The sequence below is a fragment of the Amblyomma mixtum genome, chromosome 9 (genome assembly GCF_055824585.1).
Source record: "Amblyomma mixtum isolate Tamu chromosome 9, ASM5582458v1, whole genome shotgun sequence".
NCBI lineage: Eukaryota > Metazoa > Arthropoda > Arachnida > Ixodida > Ixodidae > Amblyomma > Amblyomma mixtum.
This window is the reverse complement of record NC_143020.1, coordinates 89,806,276-89,826,576: the sequence shown is the minus strand read 5'-3', so window position 1 is coordinate 89,826,576 and position 20,301 is coordinate 89,806,276. Positions and strand designations below refer to the sequence as shown.

The window sequence follows — 20,301 nt, the reverse complement described above, 5'->3', positions numbered from 1 at the left end:
AGAGTTCACGGCGGCAGACTATCGATACAAGTGCAGAGGTGGGGGGGGGGGGGGGGGGCACGAGAGTGGGGTGGTGTCAACGTTCACGAAAACTCTGTCGAAGCTGTTGCACTCAAGTTACTAACACATGAAGGGACGCAATGCCAAAGTGACTCACGGTGCAGAACGGGCGACAGCGACTGAGACAACGCCAAGGACGTGCGCAGTTTTCTACGGCACAATTAACAGCAACGTGCAATTCACAACAGATAGAGAGAGCCGAGAGAGTGTGGTACACTGGATGAAGGGGGAAGGCCAAAATACAAAAAAAAAACTCAAGCGCCGTACTCGCCGAGCTCGGCCATGCTCAAACTTTACCCCCCCCCCCCCCCCCCCCCTTCAAACGCAGTACGCCCTTCAGCCTCCCCCTACGTTTTAATTCGACACGTTCGACGGATTCATAGCCGCGCAAGCCGCTTTTGTGACGTTTTTCTGCAGAGATACGGGCCGCTAGTACGGGAGACGAGGTGAAAGAACCTGCCCCGCGGCAAGGCACAGCACTGCAGAGGAGAGAAGGCGAGACACGCGTGAAAGGCAAAAAAAAAGCATCGCACCCCTCTTCCCAGAAAAGGGACTCCCCGCGCCTGGGACCCTTCGATTCTCCTTCACAGCAGTAAAGAACAGAAATCTGCTTTGTGCCGTTCACCGAGCTGCAGTACGTACTGCACCCGACTAAACGTGAAGACAAGGATAGTATTCAGCCACGAAGCATTGAACACCTGTAGTGTGACGTATGCATCGCTCACTGCCTCGTTGGGCGCTATAAACGGCGCAATCACGTCATCCCTCTCGCCTGGGAAGGAAAGTGCAGGCCATTTCCGTGCCGACTTATTCGGCGACCCTGTTCCCATTAGTGTTCCGCTTACGTGTTCTTCGCCAGTCTTCACTGCTGCTCGTGCCGGGAGTGCTTCGATGGGTGCGCGAGCTCAGTGCTGGCTAGTGCGTGTCGAAGAGCATTGAAGAGGGCATGGAGCTTCGAACGTCACGGCGCCGTATGTCTGCTCGGCCTCGGATGCGTGTCGAGCTTCCCAACTGCAGCGACGCGACAACCGGTGAGCTTGTCAACCGAGTGCTTGATGCGCTGGCTGCCGGCGAATTTGCCGAACTTTTCCCGCCGCCGCTTCACGCGAATTTTTGAGCCAGTTCCGCGGTGTGTGGAAGCATGCCTTCAATAGACCTCTCCCTGATGTAAACAGTGTGACAGAAAAAAGGTGTTCCCCGATGGGAAAAATCGTCGACTTTCGGTTCTGGACCGGTTTTTCTGGTGCCGAGCACTCCCCCACCACCTTTGTGCGATTCGAAACGCCTCACAGACTTTCTTCTCTCGGTGTGAGCCTTCTCGGTACGGCGCATGTTTTGCCACATCGGACCAGAAACACGTGCGCTGATGATGTAGGTCGGGAGAGGTCTATTGTTGCCTTAGGCGTGCACAGTGGGCATCATCATAGTGGGAGAAGGGGAAATGTTCGTAGTGGCGCCCGTTTATACCTCGTGGGTAGCCTATAACAATATGGGACAAAATTCACGCCCCCTTCACAATGTAAAATAGAGTGGCCATGACCCCCCCCCCCCCCCCCCCCCCCTCCTCTGCGCACGCGTGTGACTGCGGTGCGTATGTGAGTCTCGAATGTTGAGTACATGTGTCAACGAGGCAAGAGCTAACCAGAAGTTCCTGCACGCACGACATGGCCATCCTGTCGCGCCATCTAGCGATCAAAGCTGGCGTCATTAGCCCCGCGCTGCCTCGACCGGAGTAGAGAATCTTCTAGAACACTGTCGTTGTCACCGGAGGCAGCGGAGGCCCAAAGACGATGCGCGCTCACCTCGAAACCGGCCTAGCCGTTGCCCATGTGCGCGGCGCTGTCCCGCGGACTTGTCTGTGTTTTTGCGTGGAGGACAGGCCATCAGTGTTGCGATGGTGCAGATTTGCTTAGATTTGAAGCTTTAAAACCTCGCAGAGTTCGTGCAAGCGCTTAGAGATTTTCAAGTGAGAACGAGCACATGGTGTATAAAGTCGCGTCGAGATTGCGCGCATTATAATACATGGATTATCACGTGTTAATGTCCTATCACCGCTAAATAGTTTATAATTGATTTCCTTTCACGGGCAGTTTCGGTTTCAGCAGCCGAATGACGACTGTGACGTAATGTGTGGTTATAGATCATGTGAGGCATGAAAAAGTTCAATATAATCGCTGCTTCTACATTCGTTGTCATTCCGGCTGTTGAGGAAGACATTGTGCCTCTCCCCCTATCTTTTCTACCTGTCCCCTTCACTGTTCCATTTCATTTCTCCAGACTGCCTGATATCCCTTTATTTCCGCTGCCCCAGCTCAGGTGCTTCCCGTAGCGATGTCAGATGCCTGCGATAGCGGAAATCTTTTCCTTCATTTTGTTATTATTTTTAAATAAAACTACTGCCACTGCTACTTGAGGAAGCCTCTTCAGCACTGTAGATGGCGCAGAAGAACTTCTTGTTGGGCTAGATGGTGCATGTTGTAACAAAAGAACTATAGCGCAACCAAGACGAACACAAGAAAGGATCACATTGGACTTTAGCGCTAGTCCTGTCTGGTCCTTTCTTGTGTTCGTCTTGTTTACGCTATAGTTATTTTATTACCACATGGTGATTCACGCATAGTAGTGTCTTCAGCATCATTGTACAGAAGAAAACATGCCACCAAAATTAGGTGTCTAAACTACTTTTAAGTTCGCAAATGCAACATACATATGCAAAGAGGACGGTGGGGGCTACTGACCAAGTCCGGAGTTCTGTACTCAGGCGGACAAGCCTTGTGCATACCGTATTGTGCGTTTTTATAGTAAAGACTCAAAATTTTTCTTACCTCAACCGCTCGCCCGTTTACGGTGAAACTGCACACAGAGCTTGCGTATTATGGTAACTTTTGTATCGTGGCAAGGTTTACAACGGTACTTACTTAGTTGAGCCGTGGATGATGCAAAAGCGTAATCGTCTGCGTCGAGATCGGCTTACCGAAACCCAAAACACCGAGTTTTTGCTCAAGGGCGGCAGTAGCGCCATCTGTCTGATGCAGTGGAAAGCGTCACATGGAAGGCAAGCGTTGCAAGGAGCGCGGGCCCTTTGAATACGCCGTTCTGGCCTTTTCGTGTACTTCAACTGAAGCGTTTCGAACATTTTCGGCCAACTGAGCGGAAAAAATGCCAGAAACAACTATTTTGACGAGGTTGTGCCACTAAAAGAATATTGTTTGACGTCTTGTTTTCGTCCAATGACTATATCCAATTCAGCTTATATCGTCTGCTTTCGTGGCTCTCCTAAAGCGTCGAAGGATGACGTCGCGAAGTCCTGAGTTGTGTTTTTCTTGTTTAATTTCGTTGTGGAAGACAGATGGCGCTACTGCCGCCCTTCAGCAAAAACTCGGTGTTTTGTGTTTCGGTACGCAGACGATTACGCTTTTGCATCATGCACGGCTAAACTAAGTAAGTACCGTTGCAAAACTTGCTACGATACAAAGTTACCATAATACGCAAGCTCTGTGTGCAGTTTTACCGCAAACGAGCCAGCGGTTGAGGTAAGAAAAATTTTGAAAGTCTTTACGATAAATACGCACAATACCGTATGTCTGCTAAACATCTTCTTCTGCTCTTTGAACGGGCGCGTCATGTACTACGTAGAACGAGCTAGTTAGTTCACGAAATTACTACGCGCGCAGCGAAATGTAAGGATGGGATATGGCGAGGGGAAGAAAAACTTAACGTGAAAAATCAAAAGCAACACGAAGGGCCTTCTAACTTTGTTCCCACCAGCAGCCTCCGAATTGTTCTCTGCGCATGTGCTTACGCGAAGAGTTTATCTCGCATGGTTTTGAAGAGAGAACCAGCTTGTCATTGCTGAAGCGTCTAAAAAAATCCGGTCAAACATGTGCGAATGGCAGCACAAAAGGGCACATGTTCCAGGATATAAAGTGAGGTGGCAACTGGAAACTGCAAATAACCAAGGGGAGAAGCGGAGACTCACCTGCAAAGTGCCACCTTAGCGGGTGGAAGAAGCATGAACAAAATCAAAGCATGTCCTTGGTAATGCCAGACGTGAAACAGCGAAGCTGGTAAAAAAGAGGGGAGGGAATTAACAAAAAATTAGTCTGTTGTTTTGTCCAAACATGGGAGCGGAGGAAGTAGTATGGAACCACGGCCTCCGCCACACCTTTGCTTCGAAGCAAACCAAAATGTCCGAGATTTTAAGGGAGCCAATTCCTACGAACTTCACAACGTGAAATTTGCCTGCCTCTACTTAAGTGTCATTATCACCTTTTGACTTTTTTGCGCATCCTGCGGCACAGGCTGAATGTTTTTGGCTTGCCTTCTAATTCAACTTTTATCGTGATGAACGGTAGAATGATACCCTCAACCTAATCAGTACAGCTATAATAGGATACAACTAAAAAAAACAACAGTTGCTAGCCAATCACAACAGTAAACGAAATCGGCTTTTTAATGTTTCACTTTAACGAGACAGGTGTCAAAATTCTAGTGCTTATAATTTGTTTCTTGCGATTAGCTTCTTGTTAGGTAACGAAACGAAAAAAAGTTTAACTATGGACCACTCTTTGTCCTGGCACAATTTTCTGTGCGGTGGTCCTAAATGCTGCCTATACTTCCGGTGATTCTTTGTCACATAGATGCTGCCTCAACAAAAAATTACAGGAATCGGCGCACGGGAACGGAAATTATTCAGTGAACAAGTTTCAAAATACAAGTAAACAAAATGCTGCCCTCAAATCGATTTTCGCGCTGCTTCCTATTCCCATTTCTGTTTCCCATGACGAAGTTGAGTGGGACCTATCAGAACACTCTATCAGAGCAGGTCGCGGATGTTTTTACACCATGGTTGCTGGCAGCGTCGTTTTCATGGTCTCAACACCCATGTGGACGCTCAGCTAGCCCAGCGATGCTTCATCGTCACGTCGATGGCGCAGAAGAAAACATTAATCAATGGCCTTCCTCGATTTATCCGAACTCGAGCACGAGATATGGCCACGGAGTGACTACGTACTTATTAGCGCAGCGCGTACCGCCACCATGTACCGTGCCCTCCCACTGCGCGCAGTTCACTAGGGTGCGTCGATGCGCGCCCGCTGGGAGTGCTGACTAGGGTGCCTCGATGCAAGCGCACTGGCATCAAGACACCCTAGTGCTGACGAGAACGTGGCGCCATCTGGCGCCGCCGCACGATGATCCTGCTGACGATGTGCACTGGTAAATATGAAACCAATGTCTTTTTTCTTTCTGTCCTTCCTTGGGACTGAAATGAACGTTTGTAGAATGCAATGGCTCGGCCACATCGCTTCTGCCAAGCCGTTCTCAGTTACTCTCATAGTGAGTAGACTTAAGTGATGTGTGCTAGGTCACAGATGCATCTGTACAGACAGAGAGGTGCAAACTCTTTCGATGTAAAACAATAGTCAAAGCCTCTGGTGTTATTCATTTGTTTCAGTTGCTTTGCAGTACTTTTACGTAAGAAAAAAGTATTGGTTTTGTTGATCTAATATATGACCTGAAAATATGACAAAACATATCTTCATTCATTAACGCAGTTTTCAGTATATTTACGGTTAGTCCAATCATCAAGCTCCCACCCGGTGATCTCATATTCACTGTTAAAAACCGCCATTATGCGGTGACATCGTCAGCGTGTCAGAATTTGTTTCTGCCAGCTAATTAAAATATTAAAAAACGAAATATGCGCGGTGCGAACGATGCTAATATGATTACTATAACTACTTCTATGCAACCAACAGGCAAAACAATCGGGGCCCCTTTAAGTTCTATCCGATGTTATGGGCCGGGTAGCAGCATCCCACCGCTGCCAACAGTTGTTATGGCTCTGGTAGCATGACCAGTTGTTGTGATGCAGGGTAGCGTGGTTGGGCCGGAGAAGAGACGAGGAAGTATGGAAGTTGACATTTGGGAACGAAAACAAACAGGTTTACTAAGCCTTTGGAGAAACTTATTTACATATTCTATAAAAGAGCAAAAACTCGAGTTAAAAGTTCATAGCGTCGAGCCACTGGATGAGTATTGTCGCCAGGGCCCAGAGCATTCGTTCTCACTTAGGACGCTGGTTAAGTACCCTAAGGCTCCGCCCCTTCACAAGGCGGGGGCCAATTCAACACGAGACATAGATAGGAAGAGTTAGACAGCACAGCAAGCGGAGGCACTCGTTGCAGAGTCCACGCGGGGGAACTGGCGAGGAGGAAATGAAAGCCCGCAGCATTTCCGCGCTGTGCTGCAAAATTACTGCAAGCAGCACGTGTCTATCGAACACAGGTGAGGCGTGTGAGCGCCGCGGGCAGCAACTGCGGCTAGCTCTCTACAATTCGAAGACACTGTTCCCCTCTTACCCTGTCGTCTGTTCATCGTCGGTCACTTCTTGCGAGATCCAAAGGGAAGGTCGTTCGCACCGAGCCGAGCGTGGGAAGAAATCCACAGGCTACTTCCCATCCAGTCATCCTTTTTTCGTTTTGGTGGGGTCATCGTGGGGTCAAACGACCTGTCGAAATTGCCGCTGCTGTTGCCGTCACCGTGGAAATCCCGGTCGATGGAATCTATGCCTTAATCCTCTTCGGCTGGTGTGCATCTCGTTCATAACACCGGCTATAGCTGTCCCTAGAATGCGTGAACAGCTTGATCGATATGCAAAGCTACTGGACTTCCGCAGTCTTTACAACTGGCGTGCACTCATGGGACGTTGTAACTCCTAATGTCCCATCTTATTCGCCCTCAGGAACTGGCGCAACTGGAGCTCATGGCAGACGCTACCCGAAGCGCTCCACCAAGAAGGCCAGCTACGCAGAGGGCAACGACGACTGTGGCCAGAGGTCGTCTGGCCATCCCTCCTGTGAGTGTGGTGGCTCCTGGGACGAAGCGCAGAGCTTTAGAATAGGGCGATTTTTTTTTTATGCGAAGCATATTAACGTAGGTTTCGGGCCTTCGCGCGACGCCCGGCGGTGGCCACCATTGACCTTGAAGTGAGATCACATGATGTGACATCACGTGATGACGTCACACCGGCTGCAGATGGGGCCTCATATCGCGCCGTCGGACGTCGCCCGGCGTAGGCCTCCACGCTTCGGTTCGCGCCGTCGCGCGCGACGCGGCGGCGGCGCCACCATCGCTGCATCACCTGATATGTGACGTCACGCCAGGGATGAATAAGCGGCGCGCGCCCGCCGTCGCGTCAGTCTCTGTGCCCGCAACCGCGCCAGCGTCTTTGCGCCGGGCGTGTATGCGGTCAGGATGCCTCCAAACGCTAAGGACGTTAATAATAAGAATGCAAAACGAAGGCTGCTTCGCATCCACGGGGCTTAACCTTGATAAGCCTCCAACTTTTTTCTGGATAGAGGGACAGGGGACTGGAGAGGGCGAATGCGCATGCGCAGGCGCGGAACAAATATGCTCCTTGCGTCTATGGGATAGCGGGCAACGCTAGCGCAAAACCGGCGAAGTAGAATGGAAAAATGAAAATTGGTCTTTGAGGAAAGGAGATGACTGAGTAACTGCTTCACACATCTTCTAATAGCATGACCCCCTAACGCTGAATAGAGTCGGGCAATGTGACAGCGTCCAGCGAGGCGAAAGCGGCTAGCCTCAATATCAATTCGCCGGTGCCACTTTACTACTCGTGACAAACGAGCGGTGGTGGTGGTGAAAAACTTTAATCAAAGAGAGCTTGAGGGTTAAAAAAAAATAATAATAAAAAAATAAAAAAAATAACCCTGCTGCATGGTCGGTATCCTTAGTCCGGGACACCGCATGACGAGGCCCCGTCTCACGCCCGCTTGACCAGAGCCAGGACTCCAGTGTGGAGCAGTTGAGGAGGGCAGTCTCCCATGCCTCTCGGGTGGGGGTGGGGGAGGGGGGAAGGTGAGGATTCTGAGTACATGCCCACACCATGTGAAAGATATCGCAGATCTCTCCACAGTGCGGGCAGCGCCCATCTGTGTTCGGATCGAAGTGTTTTGCTATTGCAGGACAGAGAAGGGTTCCTGTCTGCAGGCGCCGCAGAGTTCGCTCCTCCGCCTTACTCAGCCCCTTGGCAGGTGCCGGGTAGAGACGGTGGCTGTCGCAATAATAAACTAGGATTTCGCGGAACCGCAGAAGCGGTTTATGAGCTTCTGAGCCATGAGAGCTAGGATGAGGAGCCCGGTGTGTGAGCGCTCGGGCGGCCGCATCAGCGGCCTCATTGCCTCGTAGACCCTGGTGGCCAGGAGCCCAGATCACTTTTGTGCTAGTTGGATCGGCGAGAGCGCGTCTTAGAATTTGCGAGGCCAGAGGTGATATTTCGCCTGCAAGATAATGTTCACAGGCCCGGCGAGAGTCTGTGATAACCGTTTTCGATTTTGGATCGGCGGCAGCGAGAGCTATTGCGACTTCCTCCGCTCGTGTTGAATTTGGGGCCCGAAAAGATAGCCCATCGACATTCATTCCCCGGTGGACTACGGCGGGCACAAGGCTTTTTATCCTAGTGACAAAACAGCTTGAATTTTAAGATACTTAAATGCATAAAGACGAAAAAAATAAATTGTTGATGTTTGCGCTAAATGGCGCTACAAGCGGCTAACGTAATCCAGATGCCGCCAGCCCCCTATTCCAATGCTCCCGCGCCGATTCGCCGCAAAGCTGCCACACGCTGCGTAAACAGGGGCTCTACCCTCGGTTCTCCTCTCTAAATGGAGACAATAAGTTTTCTCTTGATTAAGCTAGTCCAGAGCGAATGGCATTATCGCCAATTTCGCGCCCGGCATGCAGTCCGCGGGAGCACACAGTTCTCGCTGTCTGTTCTCGATGGAAAAGGGAGAAGAAGAAGTTATTTTGGGATGCGATGCTATACAGGCCTTTAGTCTGGTTATTACAACAGTGGCAATCCATGGTCTTCGTTCGGCTGCAGTTGTAAACAGCCCAGCAATGCAGGCCCTCCAGCGAACGGCGTAAACAGTGTCTTGACGTCGCGCTTAATCCCCTTTCCTACTCGTAGCCAGGTGGGTAACAGGTGAAAAGAGATTAACCAGGACGTCATCATAATCAATCGACGCTATTAGCTTCGGACCCTCCACTTAAGGGCATCCACCACTGAATTCTGGAGTTGTATCCTTCTATTCTTTTTCCGCAGACTAAGCCTTTCGAGAGGTTTTTGCGGCGACAGGTCTTCATGGGACACCTTCCAAGAACACTGCTGATGAAGCCTAACCTACTCTGATAGAATGATGGAAAGCGGCTGAGGTCAGGCAGAAAAAAGGAGGGGAAGGGAATTGGCAGCGCCCAACATGCTCGGATCTCTCGGCAGGGATGGGTGCGGGAAAGTCGAAGCTGGGAGGAGAGGTTCTAGCAGAAATAGAGCTCTCAAATGTCGCACGAAGCCGCAAAAAGCTACACACCGCGCACATGCGCCGCGAAGCTCGTGCTGAGCTAAATGCATTATGCGGCATTGCGTGAACATGAAATTTTGCACATATACAAGGAGGTTTGACCTAAGCTCTCTTAGTGTATCCCACTACTGTGATCCATTACAGGACACTGGGTAGTCACGCAATAATACCGGCAACGTCTTCCCAATGTGGCCATTAGTATTAATTACTTTCAACAAAGTGTTCAGCGAAAGTTTTCAAATGGCAGTTGCCTGTAAGTGGGATTTGACCTTGTATGGTGTACGGGGCAGGTATTTCTTCTTTCTCTCTTATAATTGAGTCTTTCATGAAAGAGACCCGACCTGATGATGGGTTGCACCCTGCCGTCATGACGTTAGCATGACATCGCAGTGTGCTCTTGAAAGTGATGGTGGCATTCTTTGCAAAGCAACGCTCGCGGTAACTTTCCTGCATTAATTGCAGCCTCCTCTGCGGAGCATTCCGACAAGACCCGCCTCCCGAGACGCCAACGAAAGACTGGGAACTTCATGGACTGCGAACAGTATTCCGATGAATACCTGTGTGAGCTGTCCACGAAAACCGCTTCTTGGCTTCCATCACGATAGAAAACACGCACACCTCGTTGTGTAAAAGTTTTCAACACGCTACTAACAGCATGGGTATGGGCTACGAGAGGTGGAATTTCCTGAACGACAGGACGTCTTCAGTACCAGAATTTTTTTGGCTGGTCTTTCTGGCTGTTTGTTTATGATGCTATTATCTCCTTATGATGCTAATATCTCACGCTTTGAATGAGCTCGTCGCATGATGCCTTCTATATTGACGGCATGATGAGGCTTCAACACAGAGAGATACGCATATTTCTTGTTAATTCCTACTCATCCCTCATACTGCACCTAGCCTTCATTTGAGTGAACGAGTACTGCATGCAAAATGTTGGCCCCTTCATTGCCTTCTCCTAAACACCGGCATGAACACTGCTTGCAGTTTGTGACGACTGTCGGACCGATTACCCCGGAGACTGCCCCGAACACGGGCCATTAACACATGTGAGGGACACCGAGGTGAGTGCAAAACACGTGCATTCTGAATGTGAAAGGCTACTTCGGGTCCCGTTGGTATCCACCTGTTTTCAATCCGCATGCGAGGCGCCGCAAAATATGGAAATTAATGAAGCAGTAACTGTATCGCTTCTCGGGAGGGAAAAAAGAGATGCCGTTGTGGAAGCCTAGCTTCAGAATGATTTCGTACACCTGGAGATCGTACCCTGACATCGCAGAACAATGGGCGTCTTTACTCTGCGGCCGCCGTGGGTGGGTTCGAACCCGGATACTTGGGCTCATAACCTGAAAGTTCTAACCACTGAGCGACCGTGAGAAGTTCGTGTGCGATTCGGTAACCCCCTTTCGAGTAGGGTAGCACGCATGCATCATGATATTACAACTAATTACAAATTGGAAAAACACAAATTTCGACCACCTCACAAAACGTTGGATAAGGCACAAGAGACCACCTGGAGGAGACTCCAAACGAGGTCCTTTCTTACCCCCTATCTATTATCAAAAATGTACCCGGATGACTATATCCCCGAGTGCAGGTTCTGTGGCGAAACAGCCACGTATGACCATATACTATGGCAATGTAAAGAAGAACCTCCACCGGAGGGACTAGTACAAATTCCTTCTGTTGAGCGATGGGAGGCCGTGCTGGTCAGCTCGGACCCGGGCATTCAAGCCTTGGCCACCGAGTGGGCCGCTCAGGTCGCAGCCAGCCATGGTTTGGTGGCCATCTAGCACGGACCGTCTGCATCAGCATTTTTGACGGAATAAATGTTTTCCAATCCAATCATGGGAGCTCCACAGTGGCAACTCTCCATCTGTCCTCTTCTGTTCTTTTCCCTGTCTAAACATGTATCGCTCTTTCGAACCATTTCGCCTCCAACGAAATTCGGCCGCCGCGGCCGGGATCGAACCCGTGTCTTTCGGGTCAGCAGCCGAGCGCCGTAACTACCGAACCACCGAGGCGGGGCTCGAACCATGTTTCGAAACCGTCATTACTCTCGGCTCTGTGGCCCAACAAAATCTGGCTACATCCTACCCTAATACACGCGCATTCAAAGATCATGCAGGCAAAGCAAACCCTCCAGTGCACGTTACTATTCGAAATAGCCCAAAATTTCTCGAGCTATAGCACCGAGGGTAATCGCATTTCCGAAATTTTAAAAGCTAGTATGGTGGTTACCAACGACCGGCTAGAAAACTGTAATTGCAATTAGACGCCTACCTCTAATACTTAAACAGTTAATTATTGGAAATTAGTTAACCATCGTACTAGTTCAGATGATTCACGGGTTTTCTGGTGTCCGCTAACCCCGGCAATACCGTGCCGCTAAATCCATATTTTTACCTCAAAAATCCTATTTTTGAAAATTCCTTGAAGTGATCCCAGAAACACCTGTTATATCTGTGTGTTTCAAGCTCTACGAGTTTCTCCATGACGCATCAGCTCACTCGAACGACCACAATATTCTCCTTTTCATTTCGTCGCACCCTTGACGTCTTACCTCACCACGTTGTTCACCGGACAACCATGGGTGTTAGAATTAGTGCGCCTTTCCTTTTATCATGTTTACCACCACCCGCATATCAGGGCACCTTTCAATTCACCGTATGTTTCTAGAACGCAAAAGGCACCCGTGTGTCATGCGATGTGACTGCACGTTAAAGATCCCCAGTGGTAGAATTTATTCTGGTGACCTCTAGTATTCTGCTCCTATCTCTCTCTTCTTTTATTCCCACCTTCCCTTCCCTCAAGGCGCGGTTAAGCTGTACACCAAGAAGCCACACAATTAGTCCCCCTTTACTTTCCAAAAAAACAAAAACGCAAACCCGATTTTTCAGGACTGCAGAGTGCATGCAAATGTACATGAACAGAGTCCACTAGTCTAGCTAAACAGAGCCGGAATGCTCCAGTTCATGTGCTTTCCCAGTGCTAAGCTGGGAACACTGGAGTCATCTACTAGACGATGTGACGCTCTCAGGTGGAAGCCGGGGACCCGCTGCGCGCCAACAAGACCCTCCCCGACGGCCTGTCCCTCCGCCGCTGCGACCTCAAGTGCTCCCAGTTTGGAGTGTTCACATTAAAACCGCTGCCCAAGAGGGTCTACTTCGGCCCCTACCAGGGCGTGAAGGTAGAGGGCAACGGAGAGGGCAACGCCTACGCCTGGCAGGTACGTCTGACATTAGGCGTATTTCAAATTCAAATTCAAATTCAAATTTTATTTTGCCACCATGGTACAGATGATGGCGGGGACCCGTAGTAAAAGCTGCCGTTTGACAGCTTGACAAGGCCACGGGCCCCCACTTTGACAGCAATGCAGTGGCTTTTTTTTTTCACACACACGAAAAAAAAGAAAATACAGGAAATACAGATCAAAGGAAAAAAATACATATAGTAGAGCTGTTATCAGGTTACAGTAGTCAGCATAAAATCATCAGCATTGTCCTGGCTGGAAAGAAAACTTACAATGATGGTGAAAGAAAGAAGAATTAGGTAAACAAATCACAGAAAAAAAAGGTTAGGTGTAGTGTAAAAAATACTCGAACAGTTTGTGGCGTGTTGTGTTTTGGAGATCCATATCGTTTTGTGCGAGTTTGTTAAGAAGTCGTGGTAGTTTATTTTCTAATGTTTGATTACCATAGAAAGTTCTGTATGTTTTTACGTTCCATTGTGCTATATTTCTTGTGTTGTACATTGCATCTCGTTTTTCTAAACCAGCTAATTTGGATAGAAAAGATATATTCTTCAACACCTCGTTTTTCACACACTTGCTCAGACGATAGTCATAAAGCTTAGTAATTGGAAGTAAGTTATACTTTAAGAAAAGTGCGGCCGTATGGTAGGTATGCGAAACATTTTCAACAATTCTGAGAAATTTTTTCTGTAACAAGTGTAGTTTCTGAAGATTGCCTGCTGTTGTTGCACGTGGTTAAATGGCAATAGCTGAAATGAGATTGTATCAATGAATTATATAGCATTAGCATTACATTTCGCGGCAGTATCTCACGGTTCTTGTAAAGAAGACCAATAATACGTGAACATTTATTTATTACAAAGCTAACATGATCATCCCATGACATTCTTTCATTAAATATTATACCTAATGTTTTAAAGGAAGACACAACTTCTAAGGGTACGGACTGAACACCCAAGGCAGCGATTAGAGCGCTGGGCTCTTTATTCATCCACAATAACTGCTGTCGCGTCCCTCGTAGCCAGAGCCGCTTTGGAACGTTAAACACCCCTAAACCAAACAATAACTACTATCTCCGTAATCATCAACCTGAATACGCCCACTGCAGGGCAATGGCCTCTCCCATATCTCTCCCATTAACCCTCTCATGCTCCAGCCGCGGCCACATTAAGCCCGTAAACTAAATCTCATTCGCCCACCTAACTTTCTGCCGGCCCTACTATGCTTGCCTAATCTTGGAACTAAGTGCGTTACCCATAATGACGACGGGATACGTTGCCTTCGCATTACATGTCCTGCACAAGCCCATTTCTTTGTCTTGAATAACAACTCTAAAGCTAAAATATCTTCTTTTCAATGGCGTTATCCTCTTCTCATGAGATGCGGTGAAACTTCTCAGTGTCTAGTCCAGCTCCATCCGGTAATTCTAAAAGCGAATCGTATCATGCGCACTGCCAGTGAAGTGCTTATACCGAAGCTCTCTCGGGTCTCATTTACTTCTGACACTGAATATACGGCCCCTGCACATACTTTAAGCTACCAGCTAGATAGCGGTGTCCAACTTAAACGAAAAGGAAAAATGTACACCATCATCAGAAGTTTAACGGCGCTCTTAGCTAAAGCTGATGACTGAACCCACAGCTGAGTGTCTTCGTGGTGTCCCCAGGTTCGCAAAAATGGCAAGGTGTTCCTGGTGGATGGTCGTTCACTCGGCAGTTCCAACTGGATGCGCTACGTGAACTGTGCGGCAAGCCCGCGGGAAGAGAACTTGATGGCATTCATGCGCCACGACAACATTTATTACCGGACATCCAAGGCTGTTGCCGCGGGCGAGGAGCTCTTCGTGTCATGCGACCCATTGTGCGCCCGGGAGCGAGGGCTGGTCAGCAAGCCACAAAGTTCGCGGTCATCCATGAACGGTGAGGGCTTTGTCATTTACCGTCGAGGTGAACCGCCTCAGGTGGACAGGTTACTCGATAAATCGATAAATTGATGATCCGCCTATCGGACACGATGCCTATGGTTTTAGGATGCCCCTGTGACGTGCTTAAGTACGCGACAACCTATACTTGACTACCGAATCTTGCTGCGTAGTAGGTTATGCCACTCACATGTCGGATATGGGTCGATATGTTTATCCCATTTCGCATGCACAAAAAGGTGACAAAGAAGAATGTGTCGGCCTCAAAATAAAATGTTCTGATCGTATAACTGCCATTCCATGTTCAAGAGGCGATTTTCTTATTGTTTACAGGACTGTGTGGTGGCATAATTACTCATTTCAAGTTTAAATAATCTGTACCAACTGCGAAAAAGTCTCTAAGAATAAAGGTATTGCACGTTGAAAACTTTTCGGCCTCTTGACAGTCCTAACAAGGGCAGCGGAAGCAAAATAGAAATAAATTTGCACTCACCGTTTCGTGTCATAAATTACGTAGGCATAACCAACAATTCTGGGAAACAGCGTTTGTGAACGGGAAAAAGTTTATGAACGCAATTTTTTCATACAGTTCAAGATTTCACTATAACAATCAATATATTCTTGGGTCTTCCATTGGCAGGCTTCCATTTTTTTTGCTATTAGCGTTTTTGTTTTCGTCAAATGAGTTCTCCATTAGTTTTCTATTTCAGTCTTAACTGCTCGATGCGAGCAATGGAAACACTAGAAAAGAAAGATTTCATTAGATATCTGAAGAATAGACCATAATCTTAACATATCAGTATCTTAGAGTTCTCCAATATTCAAAATTTCCGTCCAAGAGTGTTGGACATGTTTTCGGCCTCTTGGCCGCACTAGCAAAGGCAGCGGTGCTACATATCGTAAATTACAGCTATAATCCTATTCAAAAACATCATCTACGGATACAGCAGGCTCCCACAAATAAGTCCAACCGTTCGAGTTTTTTTTTAATACCTCTGATGACTTCTTGTTTTTACACATAACGCATTATTCTTTCTTTACCTTTCCTGTTCAAATCGCTGAATTTAAGTAATGACGCAAAACGGCCTATTCTTTGTTATACTGGTCACTTGCAGACTAGTAGAGCTATCCAGTATGTTGCAAAAGAACTTTAGTTTTGGATGCGGCTGTTTGGTCAGACATCTCAGGGAGTGTATTTAAACTTTCAGGGAAACCTGTCGATTCGGAGACATCATGGCGAGCATGGCGTCCAACGTGGCTCAGCAACGGCTCGGTTATTGCGATTCTGCAGCATCGACACTCGATTTTATAGATGCGAGGGACAGTTTTTTGTGAACGAGGGGATGCCCATTCCTGGTGTTTTACATCGGACAGAGATTGCTGCTACCCCCAGCCCGGGCTTTTAATAGGCGCCCGTTTGTAACATTCTCTTTCGTAGTTGTCTGGGGGGGGGGGGGGGGGGGGGGGGGGGGGAGGCAGCCAATAGCAGCCCTTATTGACTGGCCTCATGCAGGGCACACGACCTCTCGAGGCACTATTAGGGCGAGAGTCCGGCACTGGATGTCGCTGCAAGGCGCGGGAATACAAATTTGAAAACATTATTGTAAAATTATCGGATCCCTTTTGAGGATTTGTACGCGCCATGAACTCCTATCTATCATAATATAATACAAGCATTTCATTGTCACCATGAAAAACCTTTTATGGACCCTTTAACTTTTGTAGAAAAGACTGAGATGAACTAATTTTCTTACGGTAGCAAGATCAAAAACCGGTCAACGCCATCTTTTCTAAGTAGTTGTAAATCGAAGAGGTAAACAAGTTGGATTATTTCACTTCCCTCATATTTAGTTTGTTGTGTTAAATCTGGCCAAGTCTAAATAAAGATGCGTTACCAACTGATGGAGCATGGGTAATGTCGGTTACATTGGTAATTCATTGAATGGAACGAGGTGGTAGTGTAAGGCATTAAAAAAATTGCGCTTGAAAGAAACTACCGATGGGCTTGTCATCTGAAAGAGAGCAGATCTTGAAGTAGCTTTTTCCGTAGGGAATATTCATAAGAGAAGCAGTAGCCCTCCTACCGGCGTACACGGAACGCTGTGAGACCCAGCGTGGTGTGTCTAATCGGCTTATCGCCACCTGCGGCGGCCTGCACCGTTGAAACCACGGGTTGTACAAAATGGCGTCTATGACGTAGCCTAAATAGTTTCTAAAGATGAGCCGTCGTAACTGTTTTACGAGCAAAAGCATCGTTTGAAAGAGCTGTGAGAAACTATTCCACCCTATTGGTTGTCGTGCATTTCTGATTACTGAGTGTTTAGAGCCAACTCTGTGCTGAAATTAGTGCTCTCAAGTATGCGCTCTTCGCAAGCATATCTCTCTCTACTTTGTTTTAAGGCGAAAGCTTTTAATGCCTCATCGTTGTCGAGAGAAGGTCGTCAGCAGACGGGTGTCCACCGAAGTGAGGCAGCTACTGCTTAATTTCCTTTCCTCAAATACAATTTTAATTTTTTAATTACGGCCCCTCTTTCTCCTTCTTCTTTCTCTCCATCTTCCTCCCTTCCTCTACAAATGGATGACGGGTGTCCACCAAGGTATGTGAGACAGTTACTGCTTAATTTCCTTTCCTCAAATACAATTTTAATTTTCTTCATTACGGCCCCTCTTTATCTTTCACTCCCACTTCCTCCCTTCCTGTAGGGTGCGGTTCGGGTGTACACCGAGATGACAGAGAATTATTGCTCCAGTTCCTTTCCTCAAAAAGTGTTGGGTTCGAAAAGCAAGGCATTGCACCGAAAGGGTGGTGGCGTTCCGTGGACTCCCTGGCAGCGCTACAACACGCTGTTGCGTTCCACTCCTAAAGGCGAAGCTTAAGCGTATATAATAAGCAGTTAATTAGTATTTAGTCATTAATTAGTAATGTGTAATTCATTAGCAATTAGTCATTAATTATGTGTGACATCATCCAGTGGCGACGTCACCAGTGCCACAAAGGCAGTTTTCGCCTCTACGCACTTTAGACAGCCAAAGTGACGCCTGAACTTTTTTATTCTCAGAGGACAGAAACAGCAAGCTCACCCCGGTCCCGTTCTTCCCCTGCGAGATATGCGGTGACCATTTCTCTGCAGAAGACATCTTGGCGGAGCACCGTCGCAGCAAGCACCCGCCAAAGCCGGAAGGGAGGTTAAGCTGCAGATACTGCCCCTACTCCACCAATCACAAGTAAGCGGAAGCCTGGCCTCTCGTCGTTGTTTAACGTCGATGATAGGTAGATCACTCCCTAGAGATATGGTTTCTCTGAATATTTTTATTTTTGAACTGAAATAAACTGGGTGCAGGAAGAAATCTGATAGTTTCTTGTTACAAGATGAAGTGCGAAGCTTAACTCAATGTCGTTCGGAAAACAAAAAGTTGGAGGCTTATCAAGGTTAAGCCCAGTGGATACGAAGCAGCCTTCGTTTTGCATTCTTATTATTAACGTCCTTAGCGTTTGGAGGCATCTTGGCCGCATACACGCCCGGCGCAAAGACGCTGGCGCGGTTGCGGGCACAGAGACTGACGCGACGGCGGGCGTGCGCCGCTTCATCCCTGGCGTGACGTCACATATCACATGATGCAGCATGGTGGCGCCGCCGCCGCGTCGCGCGCGACGGCGCGAACCGAAGCGTGGAGGCCTCCGCCGGGCGACGTCCGACGGCGCGATATGAGGCCCCATCTGCAGCCGGTGTGACGTCATTACGTGACGTCACATCATGTGATCTCACTTCAAGGTCAATGGTGGCCACCGCCGGGCGTCGCGCGAAGGCCCGAAACCTACGTTAATATGCTTCGCATAAAAAACTCAGATTCTGTCCATCCTTCCGGGTGGCCCCAGCACCACAGGAGGTCAAAATTTCTGGAACCCTTCGCTACAGTTTCTCCGTCATAGCCTGAATCGCTTTGGAATGTTAAGAGAGAGAGAGAGAGAAACAACTTTATTGCCATAGAAAGGCGGGATTTAGGGTAGGTGGGCTTGGTGTGGCCCCCAGGTGGGGGCGACTTCTTGGGCCCATGAAATGAGTGCCAGATGGATGCTCTTGTGTGGCCTTCTGAGGAGTTGGTTCCATCCTTCTTCGGAGGAAGCTGGCAGTAGGGTTCGAGGGGGCGGATTTCCCGCGCAACCCCAGAGGATGTGTGCCTGGGTGGCGATTTCTCCCGGGTAACAATTTTGGCAGACGGGGTCATATTTCCCGTCTGTGATGAGTGAAAGTCTAGAATGGCTAAGGATGGAGTGTGTCTGCAACCTGCGGAGCAAGGTGGCTTGCGCTCGATTCAAGTCGGGGCGTGGAGGCGGGAACTGGCGTCTCATCTCTCTGTGGAGGTTGGTAATTTCGGCAAAGGTCTGGGGAGCCTCGGCAAGAGCGTCTGGGTTCGTGAGGCCGGCCGCCCGGTTGGTTAGTCCTCGGGCTAGTCGGTCGACCCCTTCGTAAACCCCCCAACACTAAAGCAGCAAGGGGCGTATCCCTTACAAAAAAGTTTTAGACAGTGTCTTAGACTGCTGTCAGCAAAATTTATAAATTGTCTATAGACAAATCCTAGACAACAGTCTATAGGCAATACAAATGCCATAGACAAAGATTTATGGCCATACACTTTTTATAGACTTTTTTCGATAGACAGTCTATAGCCATGACTAGACAAAAAGCAATATCTATAGTAAGTCAATACAGTCAATAAGAAGTCTGTAGGCTGTCAATAGACCATTTCTGTAAGGGTATATTTTATGCGATGGGTATTCCCGCTCTTCCCCTTCTCAGCCATCAGTGATTGGTCAAGATGTGCCCTCTCTCTTCCTCCTTTCACCCCTTCCCAAACAGAACCTGCCACACCAGACACGAGCGCACCCACACGGGCGAGCGGCCCTTCGTGTGCAAGGAGTGCGGCAAAGGCTTCAAGGCGCGATGGGATCTCAACAACCACCTGACGGTCCACACGGGGGAGAAGCCGTACGAATGCAGCGACTGCGGACAGCGCTTTTGCCGAGCCACTGTCCTGAGGCGCCACCGCAAAACACGACACCCTATTGGCGACAGGCCTACTCCATTCGTGTGCCGCACTTGCGGAAAGGCTTTCTCCTGTCGCTACAGCCTAAAGAAGCACATGCTGACTCACTCGGGAGAGAAACCCCATGCCTGCTCGCTGTGTGGGAAAAGGTTCACGCTACGAAGCTATGCCCTAAGGCACGAGCGAACGATGCACGGTCGCCAGTACAGGCTGCAATGCCCGCACTGTGGGATGGGATTGTTTGACATGTACGGTTTGCGAAGGCACGTCCGAGCTCTACACGGCTCCTATGGAGAAGAGGAACAGCATTGCGGCGAGTGACGACGGCGCGGTATTAGACAGCTTTAGCATAACGTGTACCGTGTTAGCGTTACCGGTACCGGAGTACCGGGAGCCTGCGCGCAGCCAATGCGCATGCGCAAATTGCCTTGACGGTACCAGATGGCGCCACATACCCGGCAGCTGTGCTCGAAGCCGCAGCGTCGGAGCCAATCAGCGCGTACTCACCGCCGGTGAGCGGGCTCCCGCTAGTCCGGTAACGGTACCGGTAACACGGTACACGGTATGCTAAAGGTGTCTATATTTTTTACTTCGAAAATGGGGCCGTTCTTTCCCACGGACTTTTTTTCCAGGGG

At 48.7% G+C, this 20,301-nt stretch overlaps 1 protein-coding gene across 1 annotated transcript; it reads left to right on the top strand.

Moving 5' to 3' along the window:
• The first annotated feature begins 1,006 nt into the window (after positions 1 to 1,006).
• LOC149330062 (PR domain zinc finger protein 5-like) lies at positions 1,007 to 19,987 on the top strand. The gene is made up of 8 exons (XM_089559358.1): positions 1,007 to 1,091; positions 6,806 to 6,919; positions 9,909 to 10,007; positions 10,434 to 10,510; positions 12,487 to 12,675; positions 14,366 to 14,618; positions 17,680 to 17,845; positions 19,480 to 19,987. Exons 1-8 carry the CDS (start codon positions 1,007 to 1,009, stop codon positions 19,985 to 19,987), a joined length of 1,491 nt encoding a protein of 496 aa, XP_089415484.1.
• Positions 19,988 to 20,301: the final 314 nt, after the last annotated feature.